At 43.7% G+C, this 17,404-nt stretch overlaps 1 protein-coding gene across 12 annotated transcripts in view; it reads left to right on the forward strand.

The window, feature by feature from the left end:
- APC (APC regulator of WNT signaling pathway) overlaps window positions 1-17,404 on the forward strand; it is a 548,231-nt gene that overhangs the window by 504,876 nt on the left and 25,951 nt on the right. For all 12 annotated transcript variants that reach the window (XM_069226479.1, XM_069226477.1, XM_069226482.1 and 9 more), the window contains one exon: window positions 7,656-7,870. In XM_069226479.1, the coding sequence (XP_069082580.1) occupies window positions 7,656-7,870 (215 nt within the window). The remainder of the gene's footprint in view (window positions 1-7,655; window positions 7,871-17,404) is intronic.

A 17,404-nucleotide genomic window follows, 5' to 3' on the forward strand; every position in this document is an offset into this window, starting at 1 on the left:
TTTGAGGTTTGCAAAGGATTCTGGGTAGCAGAACCTGGTCAGAGCCCACAAGTCACCCCATCTTGGATTCCCCTAGGTGTCTAGTTTTCAAAAATGCGAAGGTTTGCTAGGTTTCCCCAGGTGCCGGCTCAGCTACAGGCCAAAATCTACAGCTAGGCACTTTGCAAAAAACACGTCAGATTTCAATGTAAAAATGTGATGTGTCCATGGTGTGTTTCCTGTCGCGAGCATTAGGCCTACCCACACGAGTGAGGTACCATTTTTATTGTGAGACATAGGGGAACACAGAATAGCAAAACAAGTGTTATTGCCCCTTGTCTTTCTCTACCTTCTTTCCTTCCCAAAAAAGACAGTGTGTAAAAAAGACGTCTATTTGAGAAATGCCCTGTAGTTCACATGCTAGTATGGGCACTCCGGAACTCAGAGATGTGCAAATAACCACTGCTTCTCAACACCTTATCTTGGGCCCATTTCAGAAATACAAAGGTTTTCTTGATATCTCTTTCTCACTTTTTATATTTCACCAAATTAATTGCTGTATCCCTAGTCTACAATAAAAATGCTTTGCAAGGTGCATCTCCTTTATTGGCTCTGGGTACCTAGAGTTCTTGATGAACCTACAAGCCCTATATCCCCGCAACCAGAAGTCTATCAGATGTAATGGTGTATTGCTTTTGAAAATATGGCATCGCAGGAAAAACGTAGAGTAAAATGTGGAGAAAAATGCCTGGCTGTTTCACCTCTATTTCAATGTGTGGGATCTACACAAATTACCCCTTGCTGAATGTGGAATTTTATCTACTTTTCAAAACTTTTTTAGTTTTCTGGGATCCAGCATTGGTTTCACACCCATTTCTGTCACTAACTGGAAGGAGATTGAAAGCACAAATTTTTTTTAAAATGGGGTTTGTCCCAGTAAAATGCCAAAATTGTGTTGAAAAATTTGGTTTTCTGATTCAAGTCTGCCTGTTCCTGAAAGCTGGGAAGATGATGATTTTAGCTCCGCAAACCATTTGTTGATGCAATTTTCAGGGGAAAAACCACAAGCCTTCTTCTGCAGCCCTTTTTTCCCATTTGTCTTGGGCACTGATGTGCAGTGCATTAATCATATGAATCAAATGTACTTTGTTTGGTTTTAGCTGGTAAAACCATTTACGTGTAAGTAACAATTTTTCAAAAGTTTACACAGTGCAATTTTCCATAGGTTTCCATAGAGTCCTGGGGGTGGGAGGTGGTGGTGGGAGGGTGTGTTGGCACAGAAAACAGGTACAGTACACGATTTACGATTTCAGTCTTCAGGATTTAGGATGTCCACAGGTCAAAGTTTATGCTGACCCCAAAAGTGCAACACAGGCCGGCTGGGTGCAGAGGTCAAAGTTTGCCTTGGGTTTGCAAAGGAATCCTATGCGGACTGGGGTTTTCTTGAAAAAGATCTGCTTGCAGGTAAGTACCCATGTTTTCGGAGAGCTGACCTGGGGGTTTTAGGTGAGCACCTAGGGGGAAGGGTGGGGGAGGTGGGATTTGCAGGGTACAACAAGGCTGGGTGTCCAATACTTTTCAACTGGGGGTCACAAAAGATACTGCAGTCTGAGTCCAGGGGATCGGTTCTAGAAAACCACAGGCTAGAAAAAGAGGAGGGGCCTCCTGCTTGAATGCTGCTGGACCAGTGATCGGATTACCCAAGGCCAGGGGGCTGTTTGTACAGGGGTACCTTTAGGCGTTGGTAATCTTCGACCGGTTATCTCGTGGTCAGGGGGTCTTCTGGATTTAGGCTGCAGAAGTCGTCGTGCTGGCCGGGAGGGGTCAACCTAGGGTGGACACAAGGTCGGGATGACCTGAGGGCCTGCTCTGGACCGTGAGCAGGTCTCATGGATGCGGGGCAGTTCTGGAGACCTTTTGGAGGGTTCCTTCTGGCAGGGCTGCTGCCCTTGGGAGTTCTTGGTCCTCTGGTGGGCAGGCAGTCCTCTAGGGGTTTGGAGAGGTCGCTAGTCCTGCTCAATGCTTTGCCTTTTGGAAGCAGAGTCCTTAAAGCTGCAGACAGGCTGGTAGGGCTTGGGCCAAGTCATTTGTCATCTGGATTCTTCACTGCTTGGGGTTGGGGGGGTGGGGTGCTGGCTTAGCAGTCCTTCTTTCTTCTTGTCTTGAAGTAACCAGGCAGTCTGGTGAGCTAGATTCAGGGGAGGCCTTAAATCGTAGATTTAGGGGCGTTACGTGGGTCAGACGGCAGTAGTCAATGGCTACTGCCGGAGGGTGGCTACACCCTTCCTGTGCCCACTCCCTTTGGGGGCACACTCCGAACCCTATTGGTCCCTGTCCTCCAAACTAAGATGAAGGATTCTGCAGGGAGGGTGTCACTTCAGCTCTAGACACCTTAGGGGTGGAACTAACTAGAGTGGTCACTCCTCCCTGTTTCACTTAATTTTTCACTGGACTTGCCGCCAAAAGTGGGCTTTGACGGTGGGGGGGGATTCCCCACTAGCTGGAGTGCCCTGGTGCACTGTAACAGGAGGCCTGAGGCTTTGAGGCTCACCGTCAAGTGTTACAGTTCCTGCAGGGGGAGGTGTGAAGCACCTTCACCCAGAAAGGGCTTTGTTTCTGGCCTCAGAGGGCACAAAGGCCCTCACCCCATGAGATCAGAAACCTGTCTTTTAATGGCAGGCTGGCACAGACAGGTCAGGCTTACACTTAAGGGTTAGTTAAAATACAGGCTGCCTCTCTAAGATGCCCTCTTGGTGCATTGTACAGTAAATCCAGCCCTGGCATCTGTGTGGGTTTATTGTGCTTGAGAAGTTTGATACCAAGCTTCCCAGCCTTCATTGAAGCTGTCATGGAGCTGTGGAGTTTGTGATAACAAACTCCCAGCCCATGTACTTACTATGGCCACACTGCACTTACAATGTCTAAGAATGGACTTAGACTCTGTATGGGCATATTGCTCATGCAGCTATGCCCTCAACTGTGGTATAGTGTGCCCTGCCCTAGGACTGTAAGGCCTGACAGAGGTATGACTTACCTGTGCCACAGGCAGTGGTTGGTGGGCATGGCACCCTGGGAGGGATACCTTGGCAACTTTACCTTTTTCTCCCCACCAGCACACACAAGCTACAATGGCACAATACATCCTGCAGCCCTTAGAGGATCCTTTCTGGTCACAGGACCCTTGGTACCAATGGTATGTTTTACAGGGGTCTTATCTGTGTGCCAGGGGTGTGCCAGTTGTGGAAAGAATGGTAGGATTTTAGGGAACGAACACTAGTGCTGGGGCCTGGTTATCAGGATCCCAGCACACACTGTCAAGTCAGCATCAATATCAGGCAAAAAGTGAGGGGTAACCATGCCAAAAGGGGCACTTGCCTACAAATATGCATTGGTCCGCAAAACACAACATCCAGTTGTGCAGCATGATCCTCTACTTTCAGTTGAAATTCTGCCTTCTAATAACTTCTTATGTCAATTAAAATTTATATTTCCGTTTTTTTTTTTTTTTGTTATTGCAGGACCTCCCAAATACACATTGCTATTTAGCAGGAAACAATAAACATATACAAAGGGTATTGTGTGTGTATGCATGTTGTATGCATAATTAGTAAGTACTAGTAAATTAGGGAATGAGTGATTATTTGTCCTGATGGACGCCATGGACCCCTGATGGTGCCTTAGCTGAAACAACGCTATAGCTTTTAACCATCTTGTTTTCTCCAAAACAGACCGAAGGCTGTTCCACACTGAAGATTATGGAGCTTTGTAGGTTTTACAATCCTGGATCCCAACCCCAATTCTTCATCTGTATGTGCTCCCAGTAGTCCCATAACTGAAATGACCCTCAACTAGAAAAATTATCTGATAATGATGAAGCATGGCACTCGGGGTGGAGGGAAGGTGTGTGATGCCATATCTTTCAATTGTTTTAATTGACTTTCAGAGCACACTAGAAATATTGATATGCTATGCGTCCTCTCTTGGCTAACAAACAATAGTTAGTTTGGTCTTCAGAAATAAAGAAAATATCCCACTGTTGACATTCGTGTGTCGCATGTGCCTTGTGGTGTTTGTGTATCATAAGAGGGAGGATGAAAATGTAGACAGCCCATTATTTTCCTCTTGTTTCCCTGACCCTTTTTGTAAGTGTGGTGTCACATTTTGAGTGCATCAGTCCTACTAGACATGTTCTTGGAGTATGGATGTGTCGCCTACCAGTCACATGTGTAAGTAATTTGGATAAATCACTCTCAAAGGGATGGAGTGTAGCACACTGCCATGTCATGTGGAAAAAGTCTGCCTGCACTGTGCTACATCATAGTTATTGATAGGAGGCAGTGCGAAGCACCTGGTGTAGCCTAGCCAGGGTCAAGTAGACCTGGTGGATAAAATTAAATAGCCGCAGCTTCGGCAGGACATTTCTAGAAACTTTGAAAATGCAACTTAACATTGAGGAGCAGTTGCTGTTTGAAAGGCTAATGTGGAGATCCTGGCTCCATCGAGTCGTAAGGTCTGCCTCAGAGCATCATATACGTTCATAACTCTGTGGGGTTTCGTGCTCCTTGTCATTAATGTGTGTTACGCCTTGTCTGTCTCTGATTCAATGTCTGGTTCTCCCAAAGTACTGCCCTGCAGAGTACTGTGTGAGTCAAGAATTGTCCCGGCTCATATGCCTTGCATAGTTTTGTGAATCAGAACTTGAATTGAGTGAAAGAGCTACCCTGTATTCACTATGGTTGCCTGTGTCCAATGTGGTTTGTTGGCTGGTAGTAACTGATAATCCATGAGTGCACTTGATTGTTTATAAAGGAATTTAACATTTTTAACAAGTTGAATTTTCAAATGTCATGTGCCGACCTGTTGTACACACCTTATGTACATAGACAAATCACTGGATGTGAGACCACTACCCAGTCCCAGAACGCACTAAAAAATATTATTTTATGTTTGACAGTTTTGAATGGGAATTCCAGAGGTTATTACCAAATAATCTACTCGAAAATCTTAACTTCATCTTTTAATGCTATCCTTTATTATTGTTGGTCACTGTTAACTTCACAGTAACATATCTTGTTTATGTCAGATGGCTATCCTTAAATTAAATTCATTTGTGTGCTGTCTTCCCCTCTTCTCTGAGCTACTTCACACAAACCCAATGCATTTCAAGCATTGTGAGGGATCACTGTAACAAAATGAATTAAATTGCTCTAATTGCACTCCTCATGCCTATCCACACTCTAAAAAAAGCTGCAAAACTCTAACATCTAAACAGGCCGATATTTAAAGTGTCAGTGGTCACAATAAAAATAGTGAAAAGACTATCCTGTCTCCATGTCCGGCATCAACCTGTCACCCAGGTCAACCATAAACTGAAGCCAAATTGAACGTGATGTTAAAAACTTTTCTGACTTCAGTGGACAAAAATATGCTAAAAATTGCATTACGTGATATACTAGTGAACCCTGTAGCAATTCTCATAAGGTACTCCTGAACACATAAATAGTGACCAATAATTTCTGCCTCTGTGTTGAAACATAATAAAGGTAAACATGGTTGACATGATACTGAGAACATTATGAATTGTTATATACCATACATGATGGAAAGTGAAAGAAGATATGTATGATCAAAACATCGTGTATAGACACTTGTGCCACCCCAAGGTGTCTCCTAAATTGTCTGTTCAATATGCCGTCGAAATTACTGTTCCATGAATCAATCAGTCAATCAATCAAAATTACCTGATGCATGACCTAATTATGCAAGCCAATCCACAGATACTTAAAAGGCATATGCTTAAATCTCCCCCACGCCTGAATCTGTCAGTGATGCATTATGAAATATAACATAATGAGTGTTGCTACAAAAACGAGTATTCCAGCTTATCATGCATGCCATTTGGTTGCATTGTGTCAAGTCTTCTGATTTAAAAAAACCTCAGTCTTCAGACCCTTTTTGCAATTATCAATCCCAAGTCTTGGTCAGACCACTTTCAAAATCTGAAATCGCAATTGTGATTTGTTATGACTTGCGTCAATCTATTTGGTGGATACACCTGAGTTCTTGCATTCATTTAAAAAGTTACTTTTGTGTTCTGTGATCCATGTCTTAATTTGTCCAGTGTACAACAGTGCCCATGGGCACATTAATGCGTGTATCAAATTCTTAGCGTTGCAGTCCGCAGAATGTTTCAAACAAATTATTCTCCCGTCTCTGGGATGTGCTACTGGGTTACCCAAGATGACATTATTGCAGTGAACACAGTTCAAACATTTCTGAGTCCCTCCATAGTTACAGTGTTCTTTTTGACTTTTGAGAGACAGAATTTCCTTGATGTTTTTGGATCTGCTATGTGCAAATAACGTTTTTCCGTGTAATTAGCCGTCTGAAATCTGGTTCACTCTGTAGGATTTCCTACCGTTTATTGATGATCCTTTTTATAGCCTGTGACTTGGTGGAATATTCAACTTGCAGACCATCCCACTGGAATATGATTTTGGAGATTTCACAAGCAGGTTTTCTCTTTTGAGAGCTTGTACGTGTTATAAAGATTGATCATGTACTGATTGATGGAACCCTCTCTTTAAAAACCCTGGTTTGAAACCAGTAAAATGCATCTTTAAAATCATCTGGATCGGAAATGCTTTTCTTCAGCTTCATTAACTGGGGAAATGGTAGGTGATGTTTCAGAGTTGGCTGATGAAAACTTTGATAATATAAACTGTTGTTCCCGTCAGTGGGTTGTTTATAAATACTCGTTTGAATCCCTATTGGTGTTTGTTTCACCCAGACATCTAGAAACGCTACTTGCTGTTTGTTATTCCGATGATTAAGTTGAGTATGACTCTTTCTGGAATTCAATGTGATTCTGTTGCTCTCAAGAGCTTGAAGGGACCTATATCATATTAAAAAAAAAAAAAAAAAAAATCAATGGAATGTGTGTATGCAATCAGATGTGGACGCCATTGTTCATCGTTGAACACAAATTCATATTCAAATTTTGCTACCCTCTAAATCCTTTATCCTATTTCAGTAACACACATCGTAAAGTCCTTATCCCTACCCTTAATCCTACTCTCCAGGCCTTTAAAGGTATACTGGCAGCCTTAATCCATAAATCAGCACCTAACCCCAAACTCCTAACCTCTACACCCGATATATACCTTTAATCCCCCTCACCCACTTCCCACTGTTCTTACTTAAATGTATTTTAGGAACAAATACTTTGTGACTTGTTCCATTTCAAAAGTATTTATTATTAGAATTACATAAGAAGTGTTATTTTTAGAAATTGTATTTGTGAAGTTTTGAGTCAGTACTGGCTTTGTCCGTGCTTGTTTGAAGTTTATTTTTTTAATTTGTGAACTGGTCCAACAATTGCCAAATCTACATTGTTTACTTTGTATTTAACAAACCCATCATTTAAGATTTTATTTTTATGAGGTGCTTGCTGTTAACATGTGAACCCATGTTCAAATGCCAATTTTTCTTTGACCATACGATCCAACAGAATGGTATTTGAAGTAGTACTTATGAAAAATATTTCACATTTCAACATTTTCAATGTCTATGGTGTTATTAAATTACAAATGTACCCTTGGCGATGAAAGGTAAGCTTCATTTAAGAATGCACTGTATTTGGCCTATTTAATTGTTATTCATTCCTCTCTTTACAGGAATCTACCCTGAAAAGTGTTCTGAGTGCCTTATGGAATTTGTCAGCACATTGCACTGAAAATAAAGCTGACATCTGTTCTGTGGATGGTGCTCTTGCCTTTTTAGTTGGCACTTTAACTTACCGAAGTCAGACCAACACCTTAGCTATCATTGAAAGTGGTGGAGGCATATTACGTAATGTGTCCAGTTTAATTGCTACAAATGAGGACCATAGGTATGTACTTTAAATTCGAGATTAAACTTGTGAACAAAATGTGCTTCTTAGGAAATAACAGGCCATGTGTAATGATGTGAATTAGTGGATATTCACACATCTTTCCATTGTTCACACTCAATATGTATCTATACTGGGTGCCAACACTGCTGGCGTAATTTTGCTTAATGGGTGTTAAAATTTCATGCAGTCTCTTTTCCATGCAACACTGTGTGACACCTGCTCTCTAATAGCAGATTCTGCAAAGACGGAAATAGTGTATTCCGGCCATTCCTGCCTCATCCACTTTTGTTTCCTCCTAACACCTTAACGTTATCCCTGCTAGTAACCTTTAGGTACAATTTAACTTGCACATTAAACTTGAATCAGTCAACACTGCCTTTAAAGTGATCAACAGCAGGACAATTTGCTAGTACTTCCACTTCAGTGCAGCAAAGTCCCTCTTTGACAAAGTACAATCATTTTCTCCCACACATGCTCTATAACTTTACAGGAGTCAGACCAACCTACTTAAATCATTACTGAGCTTGGGTAGCTGCCTTCTAAACACTGGTAGCAGAACAAATTACTTGACCCTGAGCTTAAAGAAATAAATAGCACAGTCCATCTTGCCTCTCAGAATTGGTGACACCCCATACACAAGCATGATTTCTAAGCTCAGCCAACCTTTGCCTCCTCACTGTACACCTGTCCATCTCCCTTTCTGATAAATGCCCTACCAGATATCTATGTGCTTGTTTTATGTAAGTATGTGTGTGTTTTTTTTCCACTAAAAAAACAAAGGTTACAGGGATGTTATAATTAGGTTCTGAATTTACTCGTACAAAACCATAGAAATTCAGTAGTTGTAGTTGTTTTTTTTTAAGTAACTAGCTTGCGCCCTAAGGTAACTATAACTCGCGTGAGTGCGTGCGTGGGTGCATCTGAAAGGGAGTGAGAGTTTGAGTGGGTCTGAGTGAGTGCATGAGTGCCTTAGCGGGTATGTGAGTGGGCACCTCTGAGTGCATGTATGAGTGAATGAATTACTGTATAAATGAGTCTGTGGTTTTTCTTCCACATTTGTCTATAATCGTGAATTTTTGCATATATCACACAGCATGATGCAGAATCATATTAAACATATAATTTTCACATAAAACACACCTATATCACACCCCTGGGGTCAGGTTACCTTCACCATAACCCCATTTTGCCATTTTCAATTTGAATTTTTACTCCCGGGGACTGTGTCCCATGAAATAAAATGGCCTTCGCAATTCTCTAGTCAGGTGGCGGTCAGCCAATTGCAACACTTCTTTTTGCATGCATTTTCCCAAATTATTTTTTAAATATTCACAGCCAGAGATATAGAAATATATTTGCCCTTAAATATCTCCTAAACTGCTGAACGGATTTGCACCAAATAATAAGCACAATCTGCGTACCGGCAGCTAGCTTTCTGCCAAATCTGGTATATTTCAGTTCTGTCCAGTGGTTCAGGCTGTAGACTTGTTGACAGGTGCAACGCTAATTAACATGGGAAACGCAATGTTTTTTTAACCCCCTTTTTTTCGCCTTCCGCTTGACGGATCATCCCAAACCTTCCCATGTGCAAAAAGAATCACCGGGAAAATGTTGTGAAGATTCGTGGAGATAAATATATATATATGTTCGATGGCATGTGTAGCTGCAGATACACATGCTGTACATTATCCTGCCATCTAGTGTTGGGCTCGGAGTGTTACAAGTTGTTTTTCTACGAAGAAGTCTTTTCGAGTCACGTGACCGAGTGACTCCTCGCTTTTGGCTCCATTGCGCATGGGCTTCGACTCCATCTTTGTTTTCTTTTCGCCATCGGGTTCGGACGTGTTCCTCTTCGCTCCGTAATTTGAATCGGGGAAACTTAGAAAATCATTGAAATTCATCGGTATTGTTTGCGTTCGGGACCGGTTTAGTATCATCACATCGGCACCGACAGCAAGACCGCTTTGGCGGCCCTTCGGGGCTTCCGCACTTAATCAAGGCCTGGTCGGCCCGACCACACCTGTCGCCAAAGAACTAATGGACCAGACCCCTTTCCGTTTCTGTCCGAAGTGCCACGCCAAGTATCCTTACACAGACCAGCATCGGGTCTGTAACCTGTGTTTATCGCCCAAACACAGAGAGGATACTTGTGAGGCCTGCAGAGCGTTTCGATCCAAGAAGACCTTAAGAGATCGACGCGCAAGACGGTTATAGATGGCGTCGAAACAGTCACAACATCTCGACGCCGAGGAAGAAGAGATGCAGATATCCATCCAGGGTTTGGACTCGGATGAATCCGACGGGGATCGACCACCGACGGCGGCACAAAAAGTGAGTACACCTGCCCCGTCCCACACCCAAGGTCAGGTCAAGAAACAAAAGGCCTCGGGGACACCACTGCCGGAAGGCCATGGCTCAACCCACAGAAAAGACGGTGACCAAGTAACATCGGCACAGAAAAAGGCCAAATTAGTGCCGAAGACTTCCGACTCCGGTCGAGAAACCGGCACCGAAAAGAGTCTGCATCGAATAATCGAGTCGAGTAAACCTCGAAAAAGCCACTCTGAGCGACAATCTCCATTGGGGTTTCGATACCGAAAAAACCGGCTTCGGAGCCGAAAAAGACATCCTACATGGAAGGGCAGGGGCTCTCTACAGCTCAAAGAAAAGCACAGATTTGAGCAGGAACTGGATTTAGAAGAGTATGATCAAACTCAGCAAAGGCTAGAAATCCAGAAACACACAGGAAAGATACAAACCATCCCTCCGCTCAAGTCCAAAAGAAAACTGACTTTTCACAAGACTGAGATGCAACCAAAAGCCACAGTGGTTAGAGAAAGGTCACCACCCCCACAATTCTCACCACAAACGTCCCCACTTCAATCACCACAGTTGTCACCAGTGGGTACACCAATGGCACAGTCACCCACACATACTGGAACGACTCAAGACGATGCGGACCCGTGGGATCTATACGACCCACCAGTTTCGGACACCAGTCCAGAGTGTTATCCGACAAAACCTTCGCCGCCAGAGGACAGTACGTCCTACACGCAAGTACTGGCCAGAGCAGCAACATTTCACAATGTAGCAATGCACTCAGAACCAGTGGAAGATGACTTCCTGTTTAACACTCTGGCATCCACGCATGCATCGTATCAAAGACTGCCAATGTTACCGGGCATGCTTAAACATGCACAACAGGTTTTCCAAGAACCAGTGAAAGGGAGAGCGATCACGCCAAAGGTCAAGAAGAAATATAAACCGCCCCCGTCAGACCCCCTGTGTATTACACAACAGCTCCCTCCGGACTCAGTGGTTGTGGGGGCTGCAAGAAAACGGGCTAATTCGCAGTCATCAGGGAATGCACCAGCCCCTGATAAGGAAAGTCGTAAATTTGACGCAGCAGGGAAAAGAGTGGCATCGCAAGGAGCCAATCAGTGGCGAATTGCCAACTCACAAGCCCTCCTTGCCCGCTATGACCGAGCACACTGGGACGAGATGCAAGACATCATCCAGCACCTCCCCAAAGAGCATTAAAAACGTGCCCAACAAGTGGTTGAAGAAGGACAGGCCATATCGAACAATCAGATCCGCTCTGCAAGAGACTCTGCTGATACAGTGGCACGAACTGTAAATACAGCAGTAATAATATGAAGGCATGCATGGCTGCGAAGTTCTGGGTTTAAACCAGAGATACAGCAAGCAGTATTGAATATGCTGTTTAATCAACATCAACTATTCGGCCCGGAAGTGAATACCGCAATAGAAAAAATGAAAAAGGACACGGACACGGCCAAAGCCATGGGCGCGCTCTACTCCTCTCAATACAGGGGAACATTTAGGAAACCACAATTTAGGGGAGGGTTTAGACAGCAACCCTCAGAACCATCCACCTCCCAAACAAAACCCACTTACCAATCTCAGTACCAGAGAGGGGGGTTTCGTGGTTCCTACAGAGGACAGTTCCCAAGAGGAAGAGGGAAATTCCAGCCTGCCAAGCAGACCCTGGTAGCAAGCAGTGACTTCAATGTCACACTTCCCCAACACATCACCAGTGGGGGGGAGATTAACAAAATACCACCACAATTGGACACACATTACCACAGACACGTGGGTTCTATCAATTATCCAACATGGTTACTGCATAGAGTTCACAAGATTCCCTCCAGATGTTCCCCCAAGAACGCACAGAATGTCAATACAACACTTAGACCTATTACAAATAGAGGGGTCCAAGCACTGCTAGCAAAAGAAGCCATAGAACTGGTACCTTATCACCAGAGAGGAACAGGGGTTTACTCCCTGTATTTCCGCATCCCAAAGAAAGACAAAACGTTAAGGCCTATTTTAGATCTCAGAACACTGAATCTCTTCGTCAAATCAGATAATTTCCACATGGTAAAACTACAGGATGTAGTCCCTTTACTAAAACAAGGGGAATACATGACAACACTGGATTTAAAGGATGCGTATTTTCACATACCCATCTGTCCATCTCACAGGAAATACCTCAGGTTTGTAATACAAGGCAAACATTACCAATTCAAAGTGTTGCCATTCGGAATAACAACGGCCCCCGGGGTATTTACAAAACGCCTAGCTGTAGTAGCAGATCATATAAGGAGAAATCACATGCACGTATTCCCGTATCTGGACGATTGGCTAATAAAAGCCAACACTCAACAACAATGTCAAATTCACACGCAGTATGTAATAGATACTCTGCACAAACTAGGGTTTTCTATAAATTACCAAAAATCACATTCACAACCATCCCAAATACAACAATACTTGGGAGCAACACTCAACACACAAAGAGCAATTGCCACTCCAAGTCCACAAAGAGTCCAGTCGCTTCAAAATATAAAATCAAGCATGCAATCAAACCAACAATACACGGTCAGGTTTGTAATGAAACTACTAGGCATGATGTCCTCATGCATAGCTATTGTCCAAAACGCAAGACTACACATGCAGCCCTTACAACAGTGCCTAGCAAAACAATGGATGCAGGCACAGGGTCAACTCCAAGATCTAGTGTTGATAGACCGCCAAACACACTCTTTGCTTCAATGGTGGAATCCTGTAAATTTAAACAAAGGGCGGCCTTTTCAAGACCCAGTACCTCACGCCATTATCACAACAGACGCCTCCATGATTGGGTGGGGAGCACACCTCAACAATCACAGCATACAAGGTCAATGGGACAGTCAACAAAAACAACTTCACATAAATCATTTAGAACTGCTAGGAGTCTTTCTAGCGCTAAAAGCCTTTCAGCCCCTTCTAGCCCACAAACATATTCTTGTCAAGACAGACAATATGACCACAATGTATTATTTAAACAAACGGGGGGTACGCACTCGTCACAACTGTGTATCCTAGCGCAAAAAAATTGGCATTGGGCAATTCACAACAACATTCGCCTGATAGCACAATATATACCAGGCATTCACAATCAGCCGACAATCTCAGTCGAGATCACCAACAGTCTCACGAATGGGAAATACAGCCCCAAATTCTAAAAGATCACTTCTACCGCTGGGGGACACCAAACATAGATCTGTTTGCAACAAAAGAAAACGCAAAATGCCAAAACTTTGCGTCCGGATACCCACACCCTCAGTCCAAGGGCAATGCTCTATGGATCAGCTGGTCAGGGATATTTGCTTACGCTTTTCCCCCTCTCCCGCTCATTCCTTTTCTGGTCAACAAATAGAGTCAAAACAAACTCAAACTAATACTCATAGCACCAACGTGGGCTCGCCAACCGTGGTACACCACACTGTTGGACTTCTCAGTAGTACTGCACATCAAACTACCAAACAGACCAGATCTGTTAACACAACACAAACAACAGATCAGGCACCCGAATCCAGCATCGCTCAACCTAGCAATCTGGCTCCTGAAATCTTAGAATTCGGATATCTAAACCTCTCAAAAGAGTGTATGAAGGTCATTAAACAAGCAAGAAAACCCACAACAAGCCATTGTTATGCTAATAAATGGAAAATGTTTGTTTTCTACTGCCAGGCTAATCAAATTATGCCGCAAAACGCCTCCATACAAAACATTGTAAGTTATTTACTACACTTACAAAAAGCAAATCTTGCTTTTTCTTCCATTAAAATCCATCTCACTGCAATATCTGCTTATTTGCAGATTACACACACAAAATCGCTTTTTAGAATCCCAGTTATCAAAGCCTTTATGGACGGACTAAAAAGAATCATACCCCCAAGGACACCACCAGTACCTTCGTAGAATCTTAATATTGTACTAACACGACTCATGGGTCCACCATTTGAACCCATGCATTCTTGTCAGATCCAATTCTTGACTTGGAAAGTAGCCTTTCTAATAGCCATCACTTCTCTACGAAGAGTTAGCGAAATACAGGCATTTACCATCCAAGAACCCTTTATACAGATACATAAACATAAAGTGGTTCTCCGTACAAATCCACAATTTTTACCAAAAGTCATATCACCGTTTTATCTAAACCAAACTGTGGAACTCCCAGTCTTCTTTCCACAACCAGAATCAGTAGCAGAAAGGGCATTGCACACATTAGACATTAAAAGAGCGCTAATGTATTACATTGACAGAACAAAACAATTTCGAAAAACAAAACAATTGTTCGTAGATTTCCAAAAACCTCATGCAGGTAACCCTATATCCAAACAAGGCATTGCCAGATGGATAGTCAAATGTATTCAGACCTGTTACCTTAAAGCTAAAAGAGAATTACCCATTACTCCAAGGGCACATTCCACTAGGAAAAAAGGCGCCACAATGGCTTTTCTTGGTAATATACCAATGACAGAGATTTGTAAGGCAGCCACCTGGTCTACGCCCCATACATTCACTAAGCATTACTGTGTAGATGTGTTAGCAACACAACAAGCCACGGTAGGACATACTGTACTGAGAACATTATTTCAGACAACTTCAACTCCTACAGACTGACCACCGCTTTTGGGGAGATTACTGCTTTGTAGTCTATGCACAGCATGTGTATCTGCAGCTACACATGCCATTGAACGGAAAATGTCACTTACCCAGTGTACATCTGTTCGTGGCATGTTGCGCTGCAGATTCACATGCGCCCTCCCACCTCCCCGGGAGCCTGTAGCCGTTTTAGTTGCATGTAAATTGTAAATATGTAAATAAATATTCCTTTAATACACACTATGTACATACATTTCTACTCCATTGCATGGGCACCTCTAGTATCCTTACTTTACCAACTCCTACCTCACCCTTTGCGGGAAAACAATCTAAGATGGAGTCGACGCCCATGTGCAATGGAGCCGAAAGGGAGGAGTCACTCGGTCCCGTGACTCGAAAAGACTTCTTCGAAGAAAAACAACTTGTAACACTCCGAGCCCAACACTAGATTGCAGGATAATGCACAGCATGTGAATCTGCAGCGCAACATGCCACGAACAGATGTACACTGGGTAAGTGACATTTTCCATATATATACACACACACGTGTATGTATATGTATGTTTACATGTAGTTTGAAAAAAACAAAACACAAAAATTCACTAGTTGTAGCTAGCAGAATAACTTGTGCCCCTGCCATGCCCTTGCTTATTGCATCACTCCTGACATGCTCTGACATCATTGATGACATCACCCAGTGAGCGTTATTTTTTTTTATTGTTTTAGTTTACATAGTGGCAAGTAGCTACCATATTACATTTCTACCTAATTTTGTACAGACTGGGTCCAGCTAATGGGTGTGTTCACAAAATGTGCTCCTAATGCATCATGTGTGTGTGTGTAGAGATATTGAACATCTTCACAGACGTTTACATACTAATTATTGTAAGCAGCCTTGTGTTGATAGAATCATCACAGCATGACAATTTCAACATAACATAGAAGACTGTGTGCACCAGCCATTAATGTATGTACATGTGCTTCTTTTGGTTCGGAAGATGGGCTATCTGTACATTTTTCACCTCAGTCGGAAGGCTGCAGGTAGTATAATCTTTAGCACCTTCGCACATTGGTTATTTTAAGCAAATACTGCCTTTTTGTGACATGTTGCCTAGTGTGTACACTGTTCTTAGTAGATTCTTATCTGATAGAGACTTCAATCCGCAGACTTCTTACGTTTGAATTCTCTACAGGCAGCTGGATCTGGATAATTGTTTGTGAGCAGTACCCTGGCACACAAATGACATCCATCGGGTCCGCATCTGTCAGTGCCATCCACCTAGGAAGTGTTGTTTCTGTACATATATAGAAGCCACCCAGGCACACTGGCATCAGTTATTTTCTTTCCATGCCAGTGCTGATCCAGAAAAGAGCTACCCCTCAGTGTGTTTCTTCCTTGCATGTAGGGGATGTCATTGCGTAAGATGGGTTTTAAGCCCTGTGGAGTCTGTCACTGACCGTTGTCAGTAATGGATCTGCACCTCGTCTGTCTTTGGTGTTTGGAGCACAACCACAACCCAAAGTTGTGCTCCAATTGCTGGGCCATGCAGCCGAAGGTTTCGAGGGAGTGCTCCCTAAAGCTGATGGCGACCCAGCATGCAACTTCACGCAAGTTGGGTCCCGTTCACGGGGGAAGGTCTCGGGACAGCCCGTGAAGTCCGAAGTCATCCTCGTCTATTCCCAAGTCCCCTGGAGGATTGAGTACATAGAGGCAAAAGAAGAAGAGCAAGAAGTCAAAGCGGTTTTCAACTTCTTCTCGTCCTTCGCCCGACACGACGAGCGAGCATCATCATTCCAGGCCTTGTTCTTTGGAACCTGTGCCTGGGCCAGCTCCATGCCTCCTCGACTTTCCGGGAGCTAAAGCAACCCCTTCCCAACTTAAGGAGTTCTGTGAAGCCATGTCCCTCATTTTTGGGTAGTCTGGCCTCATCGGCATGATTTCGGGCCAGATGGGATCCGAGGGAGCCCCATAAGGTTCCATGCTAGAAACTCTGGCCCTCGCACTGATGGACTCCCAAGGTTCCAGTCCTGGATCTGGACAAGTGCGGTTGTACCACCTCGACTTTCTCCAGCACTAGCCCCAATCTGATGCACATGGCACCATCCCCATTGTTTTCCCTGACGCCGGATGGGTGTTTCCCAACTCCAATGCTGGCAAGAGTCTTGCTGCCTAAGTCAGAGCTTGAGCCCTATGGGCTAGGTCTCCGGGAATGCTGGAAGGGGTCGCTGGACCCTTTGGAATACCTGCCATATGAGGAACAACCATACATGGACTGGCATGGGGATCTGAGCGAAGCCAGTGGATTGGATACCTCTCCAGATACAGATATGCTTTCTTCCCCTAAAGTGGCTATGGAGGAGGGGGCTTGCAACGCAGTGGTGGTGCGGATGGCAGTGGAGGTCCTAGATCATCAGCCTACCCTCGGTGGCAGTCCTGACTAATCACTTGACAGAGGTGCTGCAGCCGAGCATCTCCACATATAAATCCCTGCTCCTGTTCAGTGATGCCCTCACAGGCGTCCTTTTAGGTATCTGTTCAAAACCCAACGGGCTCCTTGGAAAAGGACGATTGTCCGC

The sequence above is a fragment of the Pleurodeles waltl genome, chromosome 1_1 (assembly GCF_031143425.1).
Source record: "Pleurodeles waltl isolate 20211129_DDA chromosome 1_1, aPleWal1.hap1.20221129, whole genome shotgun sequence".
In the NCBI taxonomy this organism is placed as follows: domain Eukaryota; kingdom Metazoa; phylum Chordata; class Amphibia; order Caudata; family Salamandridae; genus Pleurodeles; species Pleurodeles waltl.